The sequence below is a fragment of the Puma concolor genome, chromosome E3 (genome assembly GCF_028749965.1).
Source record: "Puma concolor isolate L17-30 chromosome E3, mPumCon1.1.hap2, whole genome shotgun sequence".
Classification (NCBI taxonomy): domain Eukaryota; kingdom Metazoa; phylum Chordata; class Mammalia; order Carnivora; family Felidae; genus Puma; species Puma concolor.
Genome location: NC_141682.1, coordinates 16,804,819 through 16,831,721, shown reverse-complemented (window position 1 = coordinate 16,831,721; position 26,903 = coordinate 16,804,819). Strand labels below are relative to the sequence as shown.

Genomic DNA, 26,903 nt, shown 5'->3' with positions numbered 1-26,903 from the left:
CGGAGCACAAGCAGCGGAGGAGCAGAGAAAGAGGGAGACACAGAATCCAAAGCTGGCTCCAGGCTCCGAGTTGTCAACACAGAGCCCAACATAGGACTCGAACTCACGGACCATGAGATTATGACCTGAGCTGAAGTCAGCCATTTAACCAACTGAGCCACCCAGGTGCCCCAAAATGGACTAAAGATTTAAACGTGAGACCTGAAACCATAAAGCAAGAAGGCAGCATAGACAATAATTTCTCTGACATGGGCCATAGCAACATTTGTCTAGATATGTCCTCTGAAGCAAGGGAAATAAAAGCAAAAATAATCTAGTAGGACTACCTCATAATAAAGACTTTCTGCAGGGACACCTGGATGGCTTAGTCAATTAAGCTATTGACTTTGGCTCAGGTCATGATCTTGCAGTCTGTGAGTTTGAGCCCTGCGTGGGGCTCTACCCTGACAACTCAACCCTGGAGCCTGCTTCAGATTATGTGTCTCCCTCTATCTGCCCTTCCCCTGCTCGTTTCCTCTCTCTCTCTCTCTCAAAAATAAACATTAAAAACAAGTTTTTAATAAAATAAAAATTAAAAAATAAAAAGCTTCTGTACAGGAAAGAAAACAATAAAACTAAAAGCCAAGCTACAGAATTGGAGAAGATATTTGCAAATGACATATCTGCTAAAGGTTTAGTATCCAAATTATATAAAGGACTTATAAAACTCAACACCCAAGAAAACAAATAATCTAATTAAAAATGGACAGAATATATGAACAGACATTTCTCCAAAGAAAACACTCAGATAGTCAACAGACACATGAAAAGATGCTCAACATCATTCATCAGGGAAATGCAAATCGAAACTACAATGGTATATTATCTCACACCTGTCAGAAACAAGTGTTGGCAAGTATGTGGAAATAAAGGAATACTTGTGCACTGTTTGGTGAGAATGCAGTGATTCAGCCATGGTGGAAAATGGTATGGAGGTTCCTCAAAAAGTTAATCACACTTATCAGTAATCACACTACAAGGTATTTACTCAAGGAATACTAAAATACTAATTCAAAGAGATATATGCACCCCAATGTTTATAGCAGCATTGTTTATAATAGTCAAGATTTGAAAGAAGCCCAAGTGTCCATCGATTGATGAATAAAGAGCAAGTGATAGATATGTAGACAATAGATGGATGATAGGTAAATGATAGAGATATACATATACACATATATACATATATACAATGGAATATTTTCAGGCATAAAAAAGAATGAAATCTTGCCATTTGCAATAACATGGATGGAGCTAGAGAGTATAATGAGAAGTGAAATAAATCAGAGAAAGACAAATACCATATGATTTCATTAATGTGAAATTTAAGAAACAAAACAAATGAGCAAAGGGAAAAAAGAGGGAGGAAGAAACCAAGAAGGAGACTCTTAATTATAGAGAACAAACTGATGGTTACCAGAGGAGAGTTGGGTAGTGGATGGGTTAAATAGGCGATGGGGATGAAGGAGTACACTTGTCCTGATGAGCTCTGGGTGATGAATGGAGTTGTTGAATCACTATATTGTACACCTGAAGCTAATAGAACACTATATGTTAAATATGTTGAAATTAAAATAAAAACAATAAAAATAATAATAAAATACAATAAAAATACTAAAAAAAATTGTGTGAGGTAGCCAAAGCAATGACTAGATGGAAATTTATAGCCATAAATCCCTATAAAGAAAGAATATAGACGTCAAATCCACAAATTAACCATTCATTTTAAGACAGTTACAAAAGAAGAAAGAGCTAAACCTAAAGCAGACAGAAGGAAGAAAATAATACTGGTTACATTGGGAATTAATGACATAAGGAATAATAAGATATAGGAAAATCAAAGAAATTTAAAGTGGGTTCTTTGGGGAAAAAAACAACAAAATTGGCCAAACTTTAGCTCTATCAACCAAGGTAAAAAAGGAGATTCAAATTATTAGAATCAGAAATGAAAGAGACACATTACTACCAACATTTCAGAAATAAAAATAGTTATAAATGAATATTATGAACAACTGAACACCAACAAATTAGACAACTAAATAGAATGGAAATGTACATATTTCTCCACTGAAAGTATACAAATACCAAAAGCACAATAAAAGATGCTTAACATACATAATCATTAGGAAAATTCAAATAAAAACTACAATGAGATGCCACTTCATATCCATTAAGATTAGCTATTTAAAAAAATAGAAAATAACAAGCATTGGTTAGGATGTAGAGAAACTGGAATCCTTGCACACTATAGTTGATAATGAAAAATAGTGCAGACACTATGAAAACAGTATGACAGTTCTTCAAAAAAAACTAAACATATAATTACCATAAAATCTAACAATTCCACTTCTTGGAATATATTCTAAATAATTCAAAGAGTTATTTGTACATCCATTAAAGGACAAATATTATATAATTGTGTTTTCAGGAAGTACCTTGAGTAGTCAAATTTATAGATAGAAAGTACAATGGTGGTTTCCAGGGGCTAAAGGGAAGGGTAATGTGGAGTTACTGTTTCTTAGATACAGGGCTTCAGTTTTACAAGATGAAAAGGGTTCTGTAAATCGATAATGGTGATGGGAGCACAAAAATGTGAATGTATAATACAACTCCACTGTACAGTGTAGAATATTTAAGATGGTAATTTTCATGCTATGTGTATTTTACCATAATTTTCAAACTCTTAGAAGAACGTAAATATTTATTACCTTGGATTTTGCAAAATATTCTTAGATATGACACCAAAGATACAAGTAACAATAACAAAAATACATAAATTGGACTTCATCAAAATTAAACCTTTTGTGTTTCAAATGATAGCAAAAAGAAAGTGAGGAAATGACCAACAGCTTGGAAGAAAGTACTTGCAAGCCATATTTCTCATAAGGAACTTGTATCCAGAATATATAAAAAAACTTACAATTCAATGATAAAAAAGACAAAACTTCAATTAAACAATGGATGTTTTTTCCATTTTCCAATCCTTGTAAAAAGGATATAAGCAAACATTTCTCGTGGGAAGACATACTAATAGCCAATATGTACACGAAGAGACCAAATATTATTAAATTTATTCATATGCTAATTCCATAACAAAAAAATCTACATAGTTGATTAGTAGTTGCTTAGCATCGGTGGCAAGGTCTGACAGGTGGGAGAAGAGAAGAAGGGAAGGGAAGGGAAGGAAAGATGGGAGGGGAAGGGAAGACAAGGCAAGGTTTCCCACAATAAATTTTGGGGGAAAATGCCTTATTTAAAGTCTCTTTGTCAGATACGAGTGACAATTTATTACTAATATTGTTACTTATAAATTATATTTTTATTCCCACACAAAATAGAAATGATATTCAATAGTTAGAAGCTTACATTCATTGAGGAATTCACCTGAGCAGTAGTTTCATCATCTGTTGGGAACTGATATATCTGGATGCCATTACTAACCAATTCACTCACTATTTTACACTTGAATTTCTGTAAGTCGTTTTTAGAAATTGTATCTGCTTTGGCAATCAATGGTATAATGTTCACCTGTAAATAAAGAAGCAAATAAAATATCACCATTGAGGATGTGTTGTTAATCCTGGAATTTTTACAGTCAAAACCTCACTCTGACAATAAATTTTTACAACTAGATAATCAATGGCTACCATACCTTCATCACAAAATTGCTTCCCAAAATCATCAGTACTTTTGAAGATGAATCTTTTCTCAGAATTCAGGTTTAAAAGTTTCAAACTTTTTTTCTCAAACTTTCTTATACTTTCAACACATTTGGAGTTAGTAAAATGTAAGTGGTATAATGAAATAGTCTATTTAACTCATTATCGATTTGATTTCTTATTAAACTGAGTGCTAAAAGACAGAAGAGACCTTTCATCAAAACTATATATGAGATTTATTTTGTCCATATACCTGTCATTCATTTGCATCACCTTCTTCATAAATTCATCTTAATCAATGTCCCATTTTCACAGATCCTTGATCTACCTACATGTCTTTGCAGATATATTTGCTTCTGTTTTCCAAAGACCACGTAAAAATAATAGACTTTTTTTTGTTACCATACTCTAAAGGCTGAATGTATGTATACATTTGTGTAATATCTTGCTCACAAAACTCTTCATTCATATTTTGCAAAAAGGCACTATTTCCATATTGCATATTTGAGGTTGAAATTTTATTCATAAACTTTTCTTCATAGTTCTACAACATGATCCCTCCTGTCTCCATGCATTTATATCTTAATAATTAAACTTTGCAGAAAGTAAAAATATGCAAAATTCTAAAACATGTTTTATTACTGTTAAATTAAGATATTTTATTAAATCATAGCTACATAATGTCAAGGCTTGTGATATAGTGTGAATGCATAAGAATCAGTTCTATGTATTTTGCTTTTGTTTTAGATTCTTCAAATACATTTTTAAAAATCCTTGTACAAATCTAGGGCTTCAATATAACATTGATCTTCAAATTTTTATCTAGCTTTTGAAACTTAAATAATAGTTTCCACGGTAAAAAACAGACAACTACTAAGATAGATTCAAGTCTAACATAAATATCTTGGATTATACTGCTGAGAAAGCTATCCTCTAATGATAGTAAATCCTTAACACATAACAAGTGGAAATTTTCCATGTTAATTTGTTAGGTGTTCAGATTTGAGGAATGAAAGTCACTTATTGCAGAAGGGAACTGAGCAACCTAGAAGACAACAGACACATAGGCATGGTTACCCACCCCTTTATGTAATGTCCTTGTGGAAAAAAATAGCAATTTTCTATATCTGGAAATTCTTTGATGATAACAGCTACCCATAAGATTAAAAATAAAACTTTGTGCCTCAGGCTATTGAATACACTAATAATAAAGAAATTAGGTCAGCTCTTGATTTTAAATAAAAATCTAACTTCTTTCAACAACTTGGTGACATATATGATTAGGTACAAAATTTCTTTCCAGTTTGAACAATATATAGCAAAAGTCAGGCCTTCTTTGATAAAAAGAAACCAAATTTTAAAAGTTCTTCTCTCTTCAACTTCATAAAGTACAGAAAAGAATCTCATAAAATAGAAGTTTCTTTCATATGTATATTTACCTTCTATTGGAAAAAATATACATGAACATACTGCATTCTGAATCCCTCTGATAGGATCATTAGCCAGGATCATAAAAACTTCATGTTTCACACAATCAATGGTGTCAAGTAAATGTTAATGGGATTGTTTTATAGTACAATAGAATAAATTCAAATTTACAAATACAGGCAAATTACCACAATCTGTATGATCTTTAATCACAAGAAAAAACTTGTAAGTTTTTTAAAAATATTTCTTAACCTGTATCTTATTTTCCTAACACATACTTAATTAAATTTATCTGTAAAGCAAACTAAGGTTGAAATTTATCAAATGCTATTATGGGCTGAATGTATCATTCCTCCCTTAATGCATATGTTGAGGTCCTAACACCCAATATCTCAGAACAAGACTGTATTTGGAGAATCTTGAAAGAGGTGATTAAGTTAAAATAAAGCCATTAGAATAGGGGCTAATACAATGTAACTGGTATCCTTAAAAGAAGAGGAAACATAGACATACAACAAAAAGACATCAGATACATGCACAGAGTACAGAACATGTGAAGATACATTGGGAAGGTGATGGTCTACCACTCAATAAAAAAGGTTTCAGAAGAAAACAATGTTGGCAGCATCTTCATCATGGACTTCTACTTTCCATTACTGTGAGAAAATTAACTTCTGTTGTTTAAACTACTAAGTTTGTGGCATGTTGTAATGCTATCCCTTTTAACATATTAAACATATTTTAAATATATTAAACATATTAAAAAATAATAAATTCTTGTATGCAAATACCTTCAAATTATATATTATCATAAAATAATTATCAAATCCTGACAGGTTAATGGATTTACCTAACACACCTTATTGTCAATGTTCTTCATAGTTAATAGATCAATGGACTTCAAAGAATGTCCTGTAGGTGAAATGAAGTAAAGGCACACATGTATACGGGAATCATGGTAGTCAATGAAGGAACGTTTAATTTTCAATTCTTCTTGAAGATAGGCCTCAAATTGAGCATCTACATATTCAACTATAGGTTGGTAGCTGGGGAAAAAAAGGTTATTTCAACATATTAGTATAAAAGATTAATAACATCTATAGTCTGCCTTTTCACCACTTAATAAATAGCTAATATGGGGGAGCTTGGGAAGATGACATAGTAGGAGGACCCTGAGCTCACTACATCCCATGTTTACAAATATATATCATCTACATCCAAGTCAATAAACCAGAGAGTGATCCAAAGATTGGCAGAACAAACTCCACAACTAAATACAGAGAAGAGGCTGCATCTGAAAGTTTAGGCAGGCCAGAATGATGGAGGGAGACTTCCCACAGGAGGAAGGGAGCTGCATATGCAGAAGGGTAGAGAAATAGGTCCTTGCACCAGGGAGTTCACACAGGGAAGACAAATCCCCATAAAGTTCAGTTTTAAAAACCAGAGGAGTTGAATTCTTGAGTTTTTGTAACCAGTGGAACTTGGAACCTGGACCTTTAACTGCTGGCTGGCTCAGCACTGGGTGAGCCCAGAGGGCTAGTGATAGCTGTGTCGTTGCCTTTAAAGAGACAGCAGCCTGTGCATAGAAGCAACATAAAAAATGGCAATTTATACACCAGGGGTAAACAGGAGACACAGCTGTTTATACTTATTCAGAGCATGTTAGGGGACTTCACCAAAGACAAAGGAGATGGCAGGTGCCACTTGCCTTCCCCAGCCGCCAACATAAACATAGGGCCATCTGCAGGAGGCCAGACTGCACAGACACTAGCTAAATAACTTGCTAGCAATGTGCCATGCCCACAAATTCTGAGGACACTCACACTCCAAGCCTGCTAGCCTCAGCCCTGGGCCCAGGGAAAATTTTGTCAAGCTGCATACAAGCCCCACCCAGCTACTGGGTGCACATCCACCATGGCACACCTGACCAAGCCATGCCCAAATATCACCATATGCTGTGCCCAGTCTCACACAACTTCCCACCCTAATGCCCAGCCCCCCAACGCCCCAGCACTTTGAGGGATCCAGCATAGGACTAGTGGCACCAGGCAAATTTGCTAAAACTGCCGCCCCACCCCCACGTTCCCCAGCAGGCAGAACCCTTAAGAGCTGCCCTGTCTCGGTCCCACTAATGCCACAGAGAATAAATACAGTCCACAATAGGCAGAGAGTCAGTGCAGATGACTGAACTGAAAGGAAGAGTGGTTCAGACACAAAAGCAGGATGTAAGCAACACACAAAGGATAATTCTCCTGAAGTACCAGGTTCTGGTGCATAGGAGACACTGCACAGCAAATCACTCCGGGACCTCTTCTTCATAAAGTCACTACTTTCAAGAGCAGAAGACATAACTGACATTCTTAACACACACAGACACAGAGAGGCAGACAAAATCAGGAGACAAATAAATTTACCCAACTGAAAGAATAGGACAAGGCAACAGCAAAATCAAAGTGAGACAGATAAAAAGAACATGCCTGATAGAGAATTTAAAGTAATGATCATGAAGATTCACTGGAATTGAGAAAAGAGTGCAATACATGAGTAAAACTCTTAACAAAGATATAAGGAACAAAGAAAAGAAATAAATGACACAATAAACTAAATAAGAAACATGCTTAATGGAATGAACAGCAGGATGAAAGAAGCAGAGGAACAAATTAGTGACCTAGAAGATAGAGTAATGGAAAGTAACCAAGCTGAACAAAATAGAGAAAAAGAATTGTGCAAAAGGAGAATAGACTTAGGAAACTCAGTGACTCCACCAAACATAATAACATCCACAGTATAGGAATCCCAAAAGCAGAAGAGACAAAGGGAGGCAGAAAATTTATTTGAAGAAATAATAGCTGAAAACTCCCCTAATGTGGGGAAAAAAAATACACCTCTCCAGATCAAAGAGGCATGGAGAACTGTCATCAAAATCAACAAAACCAGACCAGAAGCAAAACCTATTGTAATTAAATTGGCAAAATACAATGATAAAGAACAAATTTAAAGAAGCAAGACAAAAGAAAACAGTAACTAACAAGAAAAAGTCCATAAGACTAGCAGGAAATTTTTCAGCAGAAACTTTACAAGCCAGAAGGGAGTGGCATGATACATTCAGAGTGCTGAATGGGTAAAATCCGCAGCCAAGAATGGATCATAATGACAAGTAATAAAATGGCACTAAATACTTATCTATCAATAATTACTTGGAAAGTAAATGGATTAAATGCTCCAATCAAGAGACATAGAGTGTGAGAGTATATTTTTAAAAAAAAAGACTCATCTATATGCTGCCTACAAGAGATTCATTTTATAGCTAAAGTCACGTGCAGACTGAAAATGAAGGGAGAAAGAAATATTTATCATGCAGATGGATGTCAAAAGAAAGTCAGAGTAGTAATACTTACATTGGACACACTAGACTTTAAAACATACTGTAACAAGACACAAAAAAAGGCACTATATAATCATAAAAGGTATAATCCAACAAGGAGATATAACAATTATAAATATTTATGCACCTGACATGGTAACACTCAAATATATATGTGTAATAAACATAAAGGAACTAATCAATAATAATACCAAAATCATAGCGGACTTTAACACTCCACTTACCAATGGACATATCATGTAAACAGAAAATCAATAAGGAAACAATGGCTTTGAATGACACACTGGACCAGATGGACTTCACAGATATATTCAGAACATGCCATTTTATAATATCAGAATACACATTCTTTTCAAGTGAACATGGAACATTCTCCAGAATAGGTCACATATTAGGTCAGAAATCGGGCCTCAACAAATACAAAAACATTGAAATCATACATTGCATCTATTCTGACCACAACACCATAAAATGTGAAGTCAACCCAACAAAAAAAAATCTGGAAAGAGCCCAAATACATGGAGGATAAACAACATGCTACTAAATAATGAATGGATGAAATAGGAAATAAAAGAGTAAATAAAGAAATACATGGAAACAAATGAAAATGAAAACACCATGGTCCAAAATTTTGGGATGCAGCAAAAGCAGTATACTTTTCCTAAGAGGAAAGTATATGGCAATATAAGGCTACCTTAAGAAGCAAGAAAAATCTCAAATAAACAACCAAACCTTACACCTAAAGGAGCTAGCCAAAGGACAACAAATGAATCCTAAAGCCAGAAGTAGGGAAATACTAAAGATTAGAACAAAAATAAATGATATACAAACTAAAAAATTTTTAAACAGATCAATGAAACCAGGAGCTGGTTCATTGAAAAATTTAATAAAATAGATAACCCCCTAGCCAGACCTATCATAAAGAAAAGAGAAAGGACCCAAATAAAATCACAAATGAAAAGGAAGAAATAACAACCAACACCACATAAATACAATAATCAGAGAATACTATGAAACATTATATGCCAACAAATTGGACAACCTGGAAGAAATGTATAAATTACTAGAAACATATAATCTACCACCACTGAAACAGGAAAGAATAGAAAATTTGCACAGACATATAACCAGCAAAGAAATTGCAACAGTAATCAGAAAACTCCCAACAAACTAAACTTCAGGGCCAAATGGCTTCCCAGGAGAATTCTACCAAACATTTAAAGAGTTAGTACCTATTCTTCTCGAGCTATTCCAAAAATATAATAGAAAGGAAAACCTCCAAACTCATTCTCTGAGGCCAGCATTAGCCTGATACCAAAATCAAATAAAGACTCCACTAAAGAAGAAAACTACAAGGGAGGGGCCAAGACAGCAGAACAGCATGGAAGGTTTTTTTTTGTGTCTCTCATCTCTTAAATGCAGCCAGATCAACACTAAACCCTCTTGCACACCTAGAAAACTGATTTGAGGATTAACACAATATGCACAACCTGAACCATAGAACTCAGCAGGTATGTGGCGCAGAGAGGTGAACTGGGGGAGAGAAAAGCCGCAGAGAGCAGGGAGCTGTTTTTGCTTGTGGAGAGATGAAAATGGGGGCAGGAGGAGAGTATGGGCAAAGCACACCTGGAAAGTAGCTGGAGAGAAAAAGGGAGAGTGAAAACAGCCACAAGGGACTGAACAAAAAAGGGAGAAAGGAGAAAATAGAGGGTTTAAATTCCATTAAGACTCTATAAACAGGGGGAGCCCAGAGGCTGAAACTCTGCAGGTCGATACCTGGTGGTGCTCTGGGGGGAAAGACAAATCCCTAGGAGCAGAAAGAGAGGTCCAAGGGGTCCTTGGGCCACACAGGGAGAGGCAGTTCCCTGCTGGGAGGACATTTGCAGCAGTGCGGCCTCCACAAAGACAAAGGTCCCAGTGGACCCAAAGAATGGCCACATTTGCTGGTTTTGGAGCAAGGACATTAAGGGTGAAGTCTGGTGCCAGATGTGTGTTGTGATTTGCCATAATCCTTGAAACACTGTTGCTATATGATCACATGAACTTATTCTGGGGCGGGCTGGCACCTGGCCACAGTTGCTGGGCAGAGGCAGTGGCACAGTCTCATGAACATTCCTGGGGACAGACCAGCACCTGGCCATTGCTCAGCAAGACCCTCCCCCAGAGGGTGGGAGTGAGTCAAAGCTGCAGTCCCTCAGATATGAGGGGTTGGGAAACAGACCCATTGAGATAAAACTCAGGATGGAGGTGCCACCTGGCAGCCTGATGGCTTTGTCACAGACAGTGTAGAAGCAGGTGGTGGATGGAAGCCAGAGACAAAGGAGATGTGCTTGATTGCAGGTTGGGGAGAGCACAGAGTTCTGATAAGAGACACTGGGTAGCTGGGTGACTCCATTTTCACCCTCTGGCATATTCACATACACACCCACAAGTGCCACAACAATCCACCCCAGTAAGCTAAGCAACGCCATCTAGTGGAGAATGGAGCCATTACATTAAGCCCTGAACAATTGGGCCAACTGTCCTCTTGAGGAACAGAAGTCTCTCCACCTGCTTAGTTTACAGACTATAAAGTGCTTCATAGTTTGACCTCTAGGGGAAACCGGATGTAATTTCAATTGTACTTGATTCTGTTCATTGGTCCATCTATTCAATTTCTTTTTCTTTTTCTTTTCTTTCTTATTCTTGTATATAGAAAGACACTATTTTTATTTTCCATATTTTAAAAAAGATTTTTAATTTGTTCCTACTATATTTTTTACCTTTTTGTAAATTTTTAAAATTCTATTTACTTCCATCATTTCATTTTATTTATTTTATTGCATGCATTTTTCAAAATTTCAACCTATTTCCTTTTTTGTCCTCTTTTTTCTTTTCTTTTTTTCCCCCTTTTTTCTCTGATTTATCAAGTATTTTTCAACAAGACCAAAACATACCTAGGATCTATCATCCTTTATTTGATTTCTTTGTGTTGTTTTTAATTTCTTAATTTTAATTTTAATTTTTTTAATTTATTAATTCCTTTTTCCTTCAAAACGATGAAAGGAAGAAATTTACCCCAAAAGAAAGAACAGGAATAAATGACAGCCAGGGACTTCATCAACACACATACAAGCACGATGTCTGAAACAAAGTTTAGAATCACGATAATAAGAATACTATCTGGGGTTGAAAACAGACTAGAATCCCTTTCTGTGGAAAAAAAAGAAGTAAAATCTAGTCAGGATGAAAATAAAATTATACTGCTATAACTGAGCTGTAATCTCGAATGGACACCACAGTGGCAAGGATGGATGAAACAAAGGAGCGAATCAGCAATACAGAGGACAAACTTCTGGAGAATACTGAAACAGAAAAAAAGAGGGAGACTAATGCAAATGAGAACGAAATAAGAATTAGAGAACTCAGTGACTCATTAAAAATGAATAACATCAGACTCATAAGGGCTCCAGAAGATGAAGAGAGAGAAATAGGGGTAGAAGGTTTACATGAGCAAATCATAGCAGAAAACTTTTTAACTTGGGGAAAGACATACACATGAAAATCCAGGAAGCACAGAGAATTCCCATTAGATTCAACAAAAACTGACCATCAACAAGGCATGTCATAGTCAAATTCACAAAATACTCAGGCAAGGAAAGAATCATGAAAGCAGCAAGGGAAAAAAAGTCCTTAACCTACAAGGGAAGACAGATCAGGTTTGCAGCAGACCTATCCACAGAAACTTGGCAGGCCAGAAAGGAGTGGCAGGATATATTCAATGTGCTGAATCAGAAAAACATGCAGCCAAGAATTCTTTATCCAGCAAGGCTGTCATTTAAAATAGAAGGAGAGATAAAAATTTTCCCAGACAAACAAAAATTAAAGGAGTTTGTGACCATTAAACCAGCCTGGCCAGAAATTTTAAGGGGGACTCTCTGAGGGGAGAAAAAAATGAAAAAAAAATTACCAAAAGCAGCAAATACTAGAAAGGACCAGAGAATACCACCAGGAACATCAACTCTACAGGCAACATAATGGTATAAATTCATATCTTTCAGTACTCACTCTAAATGTCAATGGACTCAATGCTCCAATCAAAAGACATAGGGTAACAGAATGGATAAGAAAACAATATCCATCTATATGCTGTTTACAAGATACCCACATTAGACCTAAAAACAACTTCAGATTGAAAATAAGGGGATGGAGAACCATCTATCATGCTAATGGTCAACAAAAGAAATCTGGAGTGGCCATACTTATATCAGGCAATCTAGATTTTAAAATAAAGACTGTAACATGAGGGGCGCCTGGGTGGCTCAGTCGGTTAAGCGTCCGCCTTCAGCTCAGGTCACGATCTCACGGTCCATGAGTTTGAGCCCCGCGTCGGGCTCTGGGCTGATGGCTCAGAGCCTGGAGCCTGTTTCAGATTCTGTGTCTCCCTCTCTCTCTTCCCCTCCCCCGTTCATGCTCTGTCTCTCTCTGTCTCAAAAATAAATAAACGTTTAAAAAAAAAGACTGTAACATGAGATGAAGAAAGGCATTATATCATAATTAATGGGTCTATTCACCAAGAAGACCTATCAATTGTAAACATTTATGCTCCAAATGTGAAAGCATCCAAATATATAAATCAATTATTCACAAACATAAAGAAACTCATTGATAATAATACCATAATTGTAGGGGACTTCACACCACACTTATAGCAATGGACATCATCTAAACAGAAAATCAACAAGAAAACAATGAATGACATTGTTTGGCTTTGAATGACACACTGAACCAGATGGACTTAACAGATATATACAGAACATTTCATCCTACAGCAGTGAAATACAAATTATTCTCCAGTGCACATGGAACATTCTCCAGAATAGGTCACATACTGGGAGACAAAGCAGCCCTCAACAAGTACAAAGAGATCAAGATCATACCGTGCACATTTTCAGACCACAATGCTATGAAACTTGAAATCACCCACAGGAAAAAATTTGGAAAGATAACAAATACTTGGACACTAAAGAACATCCTACTAAAGAATGAATGGGCTAACCAAGAAGTCAAAGAGGGAATTAAAAAGTACATGGAAGCCAATGAAAATGATAACACCACAGCCTCAAACCTCTGGGATGTAGTAAAGGCTGTCATAAGAGGGAAGTATATAGCAATCCAGGCCTTCCTAAAGAAGGAAGAAAGGTCTCAGATACATAACCTAAACTTACACCAGAAGAGCTGGAAGAAGAACACCAAATAAAACCTAAAATCAGCAGAAGACAAGAAAAAAAAGATTAGAACATAAATCAATGCTATCAAAACCAAACAAAGAAACAAACTAAAAAAAACAACAACAATAGAACAGATAAATAAAACCAGGAGCTGGTTCTTTGAAAGAATTAACACAACTGATAACCCCCGAGCCAGTTCGACCCCAAAAAAATGAGAAGGAAAAGACCCAAATAAATAAAATCAAGAATGAAAGAGATCACAACCAACTCTGCAGAAATACAAACAATAATAAGATAATATTATCAGCAATTATACACCAATAAAGTGGGCGATCTGGAAGAAATGGACAAATTCCTACCAAAACTAAAACAGGAAGAAATAGAAAATTTGAACAGACCCATAACCAGCAAAGAAATCAAAATAATATTCAAAAATCTCCCAACAAAGAAGAGTCCAGGACAGAATGGCTTTCCAGGGGAATTCTACAAAACATTTAAAGAATTAACACCCATTCTTTTGAAGCTGTTCCAAAAAATAGAAATGAAAGGAAATCTTCCAAACTCATTCTATGAAGCCAGAATTACATTCATTCCAAAACCAGACAGAGCCCCCATTAAAAGGACAACTACAGACCAATTTCCCTGATGAACATGGATGTAAAAATCCTCAACAAGATACTAGCCAACCGGATCCAACAATACATTAAAAGAATTATTCACCACGACCAAGTGGGGTTTATACATGGGATGCAGGGCTGGTTCAATATCCACAAAACAATAAATATGATACATCACATCAATTCAAAAAAAAGGACAAGAAGCACATGATCCTTTCAATATATCCAGATAAAGCATTTGACAAAATATAGTGTTCTTTCTTGATAAAAAACCCTCAAGAAAATAGGGATAGAAGTATCATACCTCAAGATCATAAAAGCCATATATGAAAGATCCATGGCTAATGTCATCCTAATGGGGAAAAACTGACAGCTTTCCCCTAAGGTCAGGAACAAGACAGGGATGTCCACTCTTACCACTGTTATTCAACATAATATTGGAAGTCTTAGTCTCAGCAATCAGACAACACAAAGGAATTAAAGGCATCCAGATCAGCCAGGAGGAAGCCAAATTTTCACTCTTAACAGATGACATACTACTCTATATGGAAAACCCAAAAGATTCCACCAAAAACTGCTTGAACTGATCCATGAATTCAGCAAAATTGCAGGATATAAAATCAATGCACAGAAATCGGTTGCATTCCTATACACCAACAATGAAGCAACAGAAAGAGAAATCAAGGAATCTATCCCATTAACAATTGCACCAAAACCATAAAATACCTAGGAATAAACCTAACCAAAGAGATGAAAAATCTATGTACTGAAAACTATAGAAAGCTTATGAAAGAAATTGAAGAAGACACAAAAAAATGGAAAAAGATTCCATGCTCCTGGATAGGGAGAATAAACGTTGTTAAAATGTTGATACTACCCAAAGCAATCTACATAGTCAATGCAATATCTATCAAAATAACACCAGCATTCTTCACAGAGTTAGAGCAAACAATCCTAAAATTTGTATGGAACCAGAAAAGACCCTGGATAGCCAAAGCAATCTTGAAAAATAAAACCGAAGCTGGAGGCATCACACTCCAGGACTTGAAGATGTATTACAAAGCTGTAATCGTCAAGACAGTATGGTACTGATACAAGAACAGACACTCAGATCAATGGAACAGAATAGAGAACCCAGAAATGGACCCACAAACGTATGGCCAACTAATCTTTGACAAAGCAGGATACAATGTCCATTGGGATAAAGACAGTCTCTTCAGCAAGTGGTGCTGGGTAAACTGGACAGCAACATACAGAAAAATAAATCTGGACACTTTCTTACATCCTACACAAAAATAAATTCAAAATGGATGAAAGATAAACGTAAGACAGAAAGCCATCAAAATCCTCGAGGGAAAAGCAGGCAAAAACCTCTTTAACCTTGGTCACAGCAACTTCTTACTCAGCATGTCTCCAGAGGTTAGGGAAAGAAAAGAAAAACTGAACTACTGGGACCTCATCAAAATAAAAAGCTTTTGCACAGCAAAGGAAACCATCAGCAAACCTAAAACACAACCAACAGAACGGGAGAAGATATTATCAAATGACATATCAGGTAAAGGGTTAGTATCCAAAATCTATAAAGAACTTACAAACTCAGCACTCAAAAAATTCAAATAGAAGAAGAGAAGAAATGGATAAAAGACATAAATAGACACTTCTCCAAAGAAGACATCCAGATGGCCAGCTAACACATGAAAAGATGCTCAACATCACTCATTATCAGAGAAATACAAATCAAAACCACAATGAGATACCACCTCATACCTGTCAGAATGGCTAACATTAACAACTCAGGCAAAAACAGATGTTGGCGAGGATGCAGAGAAAGAGGATCTCTTTTGCATTGCTGGTGAGAATGCAAGCTGGTGCAGCCACTCAGGAAAACAGTATGGAGGTTCCTCAAATAGTTAAAAATAGAACTACCCTATGACCAAGCAATTGCACTACTAGGTATTTATCCAAGGATACAGATGTGATGTTTTGAAGGGGCATATGCACCCCAATGTTTATAGCAGCACCATCGACAATAGCCAAAGTATGGAAAGAGCTCAAATGTCCATGGACGGATGAATGGATAAAGAAGATAGATAGATAAATAGATAGATAGATAGATAGATAGATAGATACACACACACACATATATATATACATACACACACACACACACACACACACACACACAGACAATGGAGTATTACTTGGCAATCAAAAAGAATGAAACCTTGCCATTTGCAACTACATGGATGGAATTAGAGGATATTATGCTAAGTGAAATTAGTCAGAGAAAGACAAATATCATATGACTTCCCTCATATAAGGAATTTGAGACACAAAACAGATGAACATAAGGGAAGGGAAGCAAAAATAATATAAAAACAGGGAGGGGCCAAAATAGGGGGTTTCTGGAGGGGTTGTGTGAGGGGGGGATGGGCTAAATGGGTAAGGAGCATTAAGGAATCTACTTCTGAAATTATTATTTTACTATATGCTAACTAACTTGGATGTAAATTTAAAAATTAATTAATTTATTTAAACAATAAAATAAATGTTAAAAAGTGAATAATCTACTACATTTACTATATATTCATCTTTCTAGTGAGATTTATTCTTTCACATGTTTTCTTGTTGTTAGTTAACACCCTTTCTTTTCAACTTAAAACAAAAATCCCATTAATACTTCCTGTAAGGCTGGTTTAGTGCTGATAAACTCCAGCTTTTCTTGCCTGGAAAACTGTTTCTCTCTCCTTCAATTCTGAATATATTCTTGGTTAGGAGTTTTTTTCAGTATTTTGAATATGTCATTCCACTTTCCTCTGACCTGCAAATTTTGTGCTGAAAAATCTATTAGTCTTATGGGGATTCTCTTTTACCCCAAAAGTTATTTTTCTCTAGCATAATGTATAAGCTTGTCAAATCACTATGTTGTGCACCTGACACTAATGTAACATTGTGTTTCAACTATGCTTCAATAAAAAAGTTGTTTTCCCTTTTTTTTTTTTTTTTAAAAAGAGAGAACTACAGGGAAATATCCCTGATGAATAAGGCTACAAAAATTCTAAACAAAATACTAGCAGAAAGAATTCAACAATACATTAAAAAATCATTCACCATGATCAAGTGGGATTTATACCTGGGTTGCAAGGGTGATCCAATATTCACAAATCAATGAATGTGATACATCACATAAATAGGACAAAGGATAAGAACCGTATGATCATTTCAATAGACAAAGAAAAACCATCTGACAAAGTACAACATCCATTCACGATAAAAACCCTCAACAAAGCAGGTTTGGAGGAAGCTTACCTCAACATAGTAAAGGCCTTATATGGAAAACCCACAGTGAATATCAAAGGTGATATTTAAAAATGGAGAGGTTATCCTCTAAGGACAGGAAAAATACAAAGATGTCCATCCCCAAACTTTTTTCAACATAGTACTAGAAGTCTTAACCATAGCAATTAGACAACAAAAAGAAATAAAAGGCATACAAATTAGGAAGAAGTAAAACTTTCAGTATTTGAAGATAACATGACGGTATATAGAAAACTCATAAGACTCCATTAAAAAACTGCACAAACTGATAAATGAATTTAGTAAAGTTGCAGAATACAAGGTCAATACATAAATCTGTTACATTTCTAGATAGCCCTAATGAAGCTATCATTACAGAACAGAAAGAGAAACTAAGGACTCAATCCCATGTACAATTGCACCAAACACAATAAGATAGCTAGTAAGAGACCTAAACAAAGAGGTGAAAGACCTGTATTCTGAAAACTATTTAAACACTGATGAAAGAAATTGAAGATGACACCAAGAAATGGAAAGATATACCATGCTCATGGATCAAAAGAACAAATATTGCTAAATGTCTATACTACCCAAAGCAAGTTACACATTTAACTAAATCCCTAAAAAAAATACCAACAGCATTTTTCACAGAACTAAAACAAACAATTCTAAATTTTATATGGAACCATAAAAGACCCCAAATTCCCAAAGCAATCTTGAAAAAGAAAAACAGGGGCACTTGGGTGGCTCAGTCAGTGAAGCATCTCACTCTTGAGTTCAGATCAGGTCATGATCTCATGGTCATGGGATTGAGCCCTGCATCAGGCTGTGAGCTGACAGCACAGAGCCTACTTGGGAGTCTCTCTCTCCCTCTCTCTCTGCCCCTCACCCACTTCTGTATACGTGCTCTCTCTCTCACTCACTCACTCTCTCTCTCAAAATAAATAAATAAACATAAAAAGAGAAAGAAAAGCTGGAGGCATCACAACTCCACATTTCAAGTTATATTACAAAGCTGTAGTAATCAAAACAATATGGTACTGGTACAAATATTGATATGTAGATCAATAGAACAGAATAGAAAACCCAGTAATAAACCCACATCTATATAGTCAATTAATCTTTGACAAAGCAGGAAAGAATATCTGATGGGAAAAGGACAGTCCTTTCAACAAATGGTATTGGGAAAACGGCTCAGCTACACGAAAGAGAAAGAAACTGGACATTTCTTACACCATACATAAAAACAAATTTAAAATGGATTAAAGACCTAAATTTGAGTCCTAAAGCAATAAAAATCATAGAAGTGAACACAGGAAGTAACCTCTTTGACATCAGCTGTAGCAACCTTTTTTTCAGTAAGTCCCCTGAGGCAAGGGAAACAAAATAAAAAATAAACCATTGCAACTACATGAGAATAAAAAGCTTCTGCCCACCAAAGGAAACAGGCAACAAAACTAAAAGGCAACCTGTGGAATGGGAGAAGATAGTTGCAAATTACATATGTGATAAAGGGTTAGTATCCAAAGTGTATAAAGAACTTATAAAATGCAACATCCAAAAAACAAATAATCTAATTTTAAAATGGGTAGAAGGGGTGGGGCACCTGGGTGGCTCAGTAGGTGAAGCATCTGACTTCAGCTCAGGTCATGATCTCACAGTTTGTAGGTTCGAGCCTTGCATCAGGCTCTGTTCTGACAGGTCAGAGCCTGGAGCCTACTTTGGATTCTGTGTCTCCCTCTCTCTCTCTGGCCCTCACCTGCTCACACTCTGTCTCTCTCTCTCTTTCAAAACTAAATAAACATTTTTTAAAAATTAAAAATGGGAAGAAGACATAGACATTTCTTCAAAGAAGACATCCAGATGGTCAACAGACACATGAAAAGATGTTCATCATCACTTACCATCAGGGAAATGCAAATCAAACCTACAATGCGGTATCACCTCACACCTGTCAGAAAGGCTAAAATTAACAACACAAGAAACAACAGGTGTTGGCAAAGATGTAGAGTAAAAGAACACTCATGCACTGTTGGTGCAAATGAAAACTGAGGCAGCCACTCTGGAAAACAATATGAAGTTTTGTTTGTCAAAAAGTTAAAAATAGAACTAGCCTAAGATCCAGCATTTGCACTACTGGGTATTTAAGCAAAGAATACAAAAACACTAATTCAAGGAGCTATATGTACCCCTATAATTATAGCAGCATTGTTTACAATAGCCAAGATATGGAAGTAGCCCAAGTGTCCATAGATCGATGGATAAAGAAGAGGCATATATAATATATATATATTATTCATATATGCATTCATATATTTTTATGCTGAATAAAAAATATATATGTAATTCCATATAATGTATGGAATATATTATATATTTATTATATATTATATATGGAATATTATGTATTATATATGGAATATTATATATGGAATATTATTCAGCATAAAAATAATGAAATCTTGCCATTTTCGATAAGATAGAGGGAGCTAGGGAGTATAATGCTAAGTGAAATAAGACAGAGAAAGACAAATACCATATGATTTCACTCATATGTGGAATTTAAGAAACAAAACAAAAGGAAAAAAACTGGGTATTGTTTGGAAGTGTGGAATCATAATATTGTACACCTCAAACTAATATAATACTGTACGTTAACTAACTAGAATTAAAATAAAAACTTAAAAACCCAACATCTACAAATTAAATTTCCTGTCTTTTGTGGACACAGCTCATAGTGCCCCAAAACAATTACAAAGTAACATCAGAGATCTCTGATCATAACAATATATAATCATGAAAAATTTTTAAATATTGCAAAGTTACCAAATGTGACACAGAGACACAAAGTCATCAAATGCTCTTGGAAAAGCCAGGCTGATAGACTTATTTTACACAGAGCTGCAATAAACTTTCAATTTGTAAAAAAAATACATAAAAAGAAAAATATCTGACAAGCACAGTAAAGTAAGTCTAGTAAAATCAGGTATTCTTGTACAAATAAAGAGGTTAAATAAGTAATCAAAAATTTACCAACACAGAAAACTCAGGCTTAAATATTGAATTCTAATAAACACTTAAAGAAGAATTGACACCAATACTTAAAATCTTCCAAAAGGATTAAAGAAAAGGGAAAATTTCCAACTCTTTTGAAGGCCAGAATTATCCTGATATAAAAAAAAAATTACAGATAAATATCCCTAATAAACACAGATGCAAAATCTTCAACAAAATACTTAGCAACGTGAATTCAACAGCAAATTAAAAGGATCATACACAATGAGTAGGTGGGATTTATCCTCAGAATGCAAGGATTATTCAATATTAGTAAGTTGATTTATAAACACCACATTGATTGAAAAAGAAAAATTACATAACTATTTCAATAGTTGCAGAACAGATACTTGATGTAATTTAACACTTTTTCATCATTTAAAAAAATAGCAAAACTCTTGAAACTATGTATAAAAGAATTTATGTCAATACAATAAAAGCTATATATGAAAAGCCCATGGCTAACCTCTAAATTGTTGACTTTATGGGCATTGAATTGTTTGTTGTATTCTTATCTTTTTAATATTTGTAAAATCTGTAATAATGTCTTCTTTCTTATTCCTGATGTTGGTGGTATTTGGCTTCTCATTTATTTTTCTTGCTCAGTCTAGTTAAAGGTTTTCAACTTATTGATTTTCTGACATTTTTTCTGTTTTCATCAATTTCTGCTGTAGTATGATTTTTCCTTTCTTTTTATTGCTTTAGGGTAAATTTGTTCTTATTTGGCTAGTTTCTTAACATTGAAATTTATAATACTTGAGATTGTCGTTTTTTCTAACATACGTATCTTATGCTATTAATTTCCCTAGGTGGCTTAGTCGGTTGAGCATCCAACTTTGGCTCAGGTCATGATCTCATGGTTCGTGGGTTCGAGCCCCACATCGGGCTCTGTGCTGACAGCTCAGAGCCTGGAGCCTGCTTCAGTTTCTGTGTCTTCCTCTCTCTCTGCCCTTCCCCCACTCACTCACTCACTCTCTCAAAAATAAACATTAAAAATTTTTTTTAATTTCCCTCTAAGTAAAACTCCTGTGGCATTCCTATAGCTTTTTTTTTAATTGCAGTAAGATCGCTTAATGGATATCTACTCTCATAACAAGTTTTTGAATGTAATATAAAGTACTGTTACATATACTGTTAAATCTTCTGTTGTACAGCAGATCTCATCTTGCATGATTAAAACGTTATCCATTGAACAAGAACTCTTAATTCCTCCTTCTCCCCAACCATTGGCAAACATTTTACACTCTTCTTCTATGAGTTTGGTGAGGGGTTGTGATCAAGAAAAGGAAATGTCTTGGGGCACCTGGATGGCTCAGTCGGTTGAGTGTCCGACTTCAGCTCAGGTCATGATCTCATGGTCTGTGAGTTTGAGCCCTGCATTGGGCTCTGTGCTGACAGCTCAGAGCCTGGAGCCTGCTTCAGATTCTGTGTGTCCCTCTCTCTCTGCTCCTCCCCCGCTCATGCTGTCTCTCTCTCTATCTCTCTCTGTCAAAAATAAATAAACGTTAAAAAAATTTTTACAAGAAAGGGAAATGTCTAAGGCCCATGGGAATCAGACCACAATTTGAATAGAAAAGTGATTACATAGGATGTTTGTTTCAGAATTATCTATTAACCTGTTCATAAATGTTTTATGCATTTTTATATTATATATAATATAGTTTAAGGAAACTTGTTCTGTATTATTTCAAATGTATATTAATTATTATAAAAATTCAACATAAGGTCTGAGAGTACACTTACTAAACTTACAATAGTGGCTATTTTTGGAAAAAGAAAAGGCTCTAAGTACTTACATTTGGCTAAGTGGGTTTTCATTTCATCTGGATCGTTTAAATTTTTACAGAAATAAATTTACTTATAACTTGGGTAAGTGATTTTAAAAATGAGAATAGCCAACAAGTAAATAAATGGGGAAAATCTATTTGAAAAATTTATAGGAATCAACCTTATATATAGGATATCTATATCAATATTGATATAGATATATAAGGATATACCCTTATATAAAGGATTCAATGGTGAGAATCAGATGGATATGTCTGCATCCTAATCTATAAAACCAGTAAATTTAATCTTATTGGGAAAAAAAAGAGTGCTTGTATAAACAAGATCATCCTGGATTTTCTGGATACATCTTAGTTCAAACAACAAATGTCCTTAAAAGAGACATAAGGAGAGCAGAGAAGGCTATATAAAGGTGGAGGCAGATGGGAGTGATATAGCCAGAGGAAATGTCAGTAAAGAAGGTAAATTCCTTGAAAGAATAAAATCTTTTGTAATTAAAATAAGAAAACACTAACCTGGCTTCTTTGTTTATTTGATCACCGTATCCCACTGTTTTCACAACAGTTAATTTCAATTGAACATTACTTTCCTGAAGTTCATATGTCTGAATTTTAAGTCCAACATTTGAGTAAAAATGTGAGGATTTCTTGTCTTTCAAATTAGTATTGAATAATGTGTCGATGAGTGTTGATTTTCCAATTCCAGTTTCCCCTGTAATAAACATAGATACATTATCTAGGGACATAAAATGGCTAAGAAGAAGTAACGCTTAACCCAAATACATCAATGACTATAATGTCCTTTAAAGTATACATGTTTAGGGGCTCCTGAATGGCTCAGTTGGTTGAGTGTCCAACTTCAGTTCAGGTCATGATCTCACAGTTCATGGGTTCAAACCCCACACTGGAATATATGCTGACAGCTCAGAACCTGTAGCTTGCTTCAGATTCTGTCTCCTTCTCTCTCTGCCCCTTCCCCTGCTTATGTGTGTGCACTCTCTCTCTCTCTTTCAAAAATAAATAAATAAATAAAATGCATTTTAAAAATCTTGTGAATAAAAATGAGGTATACATGTTTCTCTTGACTCTCTCAGTCATTAATATAATATAGAAAAAATATACACGAAAACATATCAGATTTTGAAGAGCACTGAAACATCCAAAGAAAATAAAAGTCTAGGGGCACCTGGGTGGCTCAGTCACTTAAGCGTCCAACTTTTGGTTTCAGCTCAGGTCATGATCTCATGATTCATGGATTCTAGCCCCACATTGGCCTCTGTACTGACAGTGTGGAGCCTGCTTGAGATTCTCTCTCTCCATTTCTCTCTGTCCCCCCCTCACTCTGTCTCTCTCTCTCTCAAAAACAAATAAAAATTTATTTGTATAAAAAGTCTAAGTAATGTGACTAACATGATGGGAACAAATACAGATAGAAGGACATGGTCTTGAATTAGCAGCACCAGTGTTACACTACTTTAGATAAGTTGAAGTAAGCATTTGAGAAAATTAAGTACTAATTCAGATGAGGAATCAGGCACTTACCCACACAGAGAATATTAAAAGAAAATCCTTGTTGAATAGATTGGTTTACCAACTGATGAGGCAAACATTCAAAACCAAAATGACCAAGCATTGTTAAGCAACGGACACTATCTCCTCTTTGCTTAAAAACACAAAAATAAAACAATTAAAATTAGTAATATCATTTGAAAAAATAATTTTAATAATAGGTTTAAGAAATTAGAATTATCATTTGATTATCATAACTCAGACAAGATTTGAATTAAGTAAATTTGTGAACAAGTAAGTCTTGTCCAGACACATAGTTTTTGCTTTCAATTTTAAAAATAGTAAATCTGGAGGAGGGAGAGGAAGATGGCAGCAAAGTAGGAGGACCCTAGCCTCATCTTGTCTCTTGAACACAAATAGATAACTATAAAATCATCCTAAATACTCCAGAAATCAATCTGAAGACAGACAGATCAAACTCCACAACGAAGGGAGAGAAGAGGCCACATCAAAGAAAGTATGAAGTGCAGAGAAGTGGTATAGGGGAGAAAAAGATTATGGGTGCTTCAGAAAGGAGGGAGCCAGCATCAGAGAGAAGGGTGAGAAAGAGAGGAGCACAGAGGGGAACACCCAAGGAGAATATTTTACATAAGTCATTGGTTTGGAAAACTAGAGGGGCTGAATTTCATGAGTTCTTGCAACCAATGGTGCTTAAAGCCTGGAGTTTTAAAGGTGAGCTGGCTTGTCTGGGAGAGAGCCCCAAGGGCATTTTTCTGCTCCTGGATATAAGGCAGGCAAACAACCCAGGGGCAGATCCCATGGAAACAGAACTCCAAAGAATGCCTGGTCACACAGTGGGGAAAGTATTTGCTCTTCTCTGAGCACATACCAAAGAGACATCATTCACAGATGCCTCTGTGGGAACATAAGAGCTACCTGGCACCATTTCAGTCCCCTGCCCCTCAGCATAAACAAAGAGCCACCTGTGGAAGCAGTGCAGTGCCCACACTAACTTGCTTGCACAAAGCCCACTCCCTGCACTCTGATAAAACTGCCCTTCTCATTCAAGCTCGCCTCAAGCACAATGGGGTGGACCCCTCCCTTAGAAGGCAAGCACAAACCCCTGTCCACATCATGTCTCCTGACCAGAGAATTTTATGGGCACTTAGTTCTGGTGGAGGTAGTGTCAGGTCTCATTTCATAAGCAGACCAGAACACATCTAATTAAAACTCACAACATTTAGGCCAGGGACCAAACAATGCCCACAACAGGCAAGGAGAACCTCTGCAGATGACTGGCCTGAAGGATAGAGCAGCCAAAACACAATAGCAGAGTGCATGCAGCACACATCCAGACACTTACTGAAATGACAGGCTGGGGATGTTACATGATCTCTTCTTCATAAGGCCATTATTTCAGAATAGAGACATAGCTGGCTTTTCTAACAGAGAGAAGGCAGAGACATAAACAAAATGCAAAGATGGAGTGATTGATCACAAATGAAAGAACAAAATAAGGCCATGGCCAGTGAAACAGATATAAGTAACATGTCTGATGGAAAATTTAAAGCAACCATCATAAGAATACTATCAGGGCTTGAGAAAAGAATGGAAGACATCAGACACCCTTACCACAGATATAAAAGACTTAAAACGAATCAGTCAGAGATAAAGAATACAATGAACGATGTTAGAAACAGGCCTGATGCAATGAACAGTAGGGTGGAAGAAGCAGAGGAATGAATTAGTGACACAGAAGACAAAATAATGGAGAAGATGGCAGCAAAGTAGGAGGACCATAGGCTTGTCTCATCCCTTGAACACAATTAGATAGCTATCAAATCGTTCTAAATAATCCAGAAATCAACCTGAAGACTGGCAGAACAAGCTCCATAACTAAAGGGAGAGAAAGAAGCCACATCAAAGAATGTAGGAAGTGTGGAGACATGGTTTAATGGAGAAACGCTGCAGAGAAGTGCTGCAGAGGGGAAGCAGCTGTGTTCACAGGAAAAAGCAAGAGAGAGTGAGCACACAAGGGAAAGAACACACAAGGAGAACATTTCCCCTAAAGCCATTGGCTGGAAAAACAAGAGGGGTTGATTTTTTGTGAGTTCTTGCAACCAGCAGCGTTTAAAGATGAGTTTTAAAGGTCCACAGGCTTTGCTGGGATTGAGCCCTGAAGACACTGATTTATTCCTAGAGATAAGGCAGGCAAACAACTGGGGGGTGGGGGGAGGAGACGGTGAGGGGAATGGGGAGGCAGAAGGCATGGGATCAGTAATCTGAAGAATGCCTGGGGCACACAGTGGGGGAGATTATTTGCTGCTCATGGAGTGCATCTCTGAGAGCCAGCATTCACAGAGTTGACTCTCTGGGGACAAAGGAGCCAGCTGGTGCTATTTCCATCTTCAGCGCCTCAGCATATACACAGAGCCACCTGCTGGAAATAGCACAGCACTGACACTGGCTGCCTAATTTGCTTATACCAAGTCTCACCCTCTGTGCTCTGGTGCAACTGCCCTTCTCAGTCAAACTTGTCTCAGTCCCAGTGAAGTTGGCTCCTCCCCAAGAAGACTACTACAAGCATTTGCCCACACCGTGTCCCTAAAGCCTGGAGGTTTTTTTTTTTTTAATTTTTTTTAACGTTTATTTATTTTTGAGACAGAGAGAGACAGGCATGAATGGGGGAGGGTCAGAGAGAGGGAGACACAGAATCTGAAACAGGCTCCAAGCTCTGAGCTGTCAGCACAGAGCCCGATGTGGGGCTCGAACTCATGGACCGTGAAATCATGACCTGAGCCAGTCGGCCGCTTAACCGACTGAGTCACCCAGGCACCCCTAGCCTGGGGTTTTAAAAGTCAGCAGGCTTGGCTGGGAGAGATCCCAGAGGGCACTGTGCTGCTCCCGGATAAAAGGTAAGC

The 26,903-nt window shown here is 36.2% G+C and overlaps 1 protein-coding gene across 1 annotated transcript in view; it reads right to left on the bottom strand.

The window, feature by feature from the left end:
- The window catches only part of SEPTIN14 (septin 14), an 83,203-nt gene extending 59,073 nt beyond the window's left edge, over positions 1-24,130 (bottom strand). The window contains exons 1-4 of the mRNA XM_025923397.2: positions 24,016-24,130; positions 22,990-23,185; positions 5,983-6,169; positions 3,403-3,564 (exon numbers count right to left, since the gene is read on the bottom strand). Coding sequence (XP_025779182.1) covers positions 3,403-3,564; positions 5,983-6,169; positions 22,990-23,185; positions 24,016-24,106 — 636 coding nt within the window. The 5' untranslated portion in view covers positions 24,107-24,130. The remainder of the gene's footprint in view (positions 1-3,402; positions 3,565-5,982; positions 6,170-22,989; positions 23,186-24,015) is intronic.
- Positions 24,131-26,903: the final 2,773 nt, after the last annotated feature.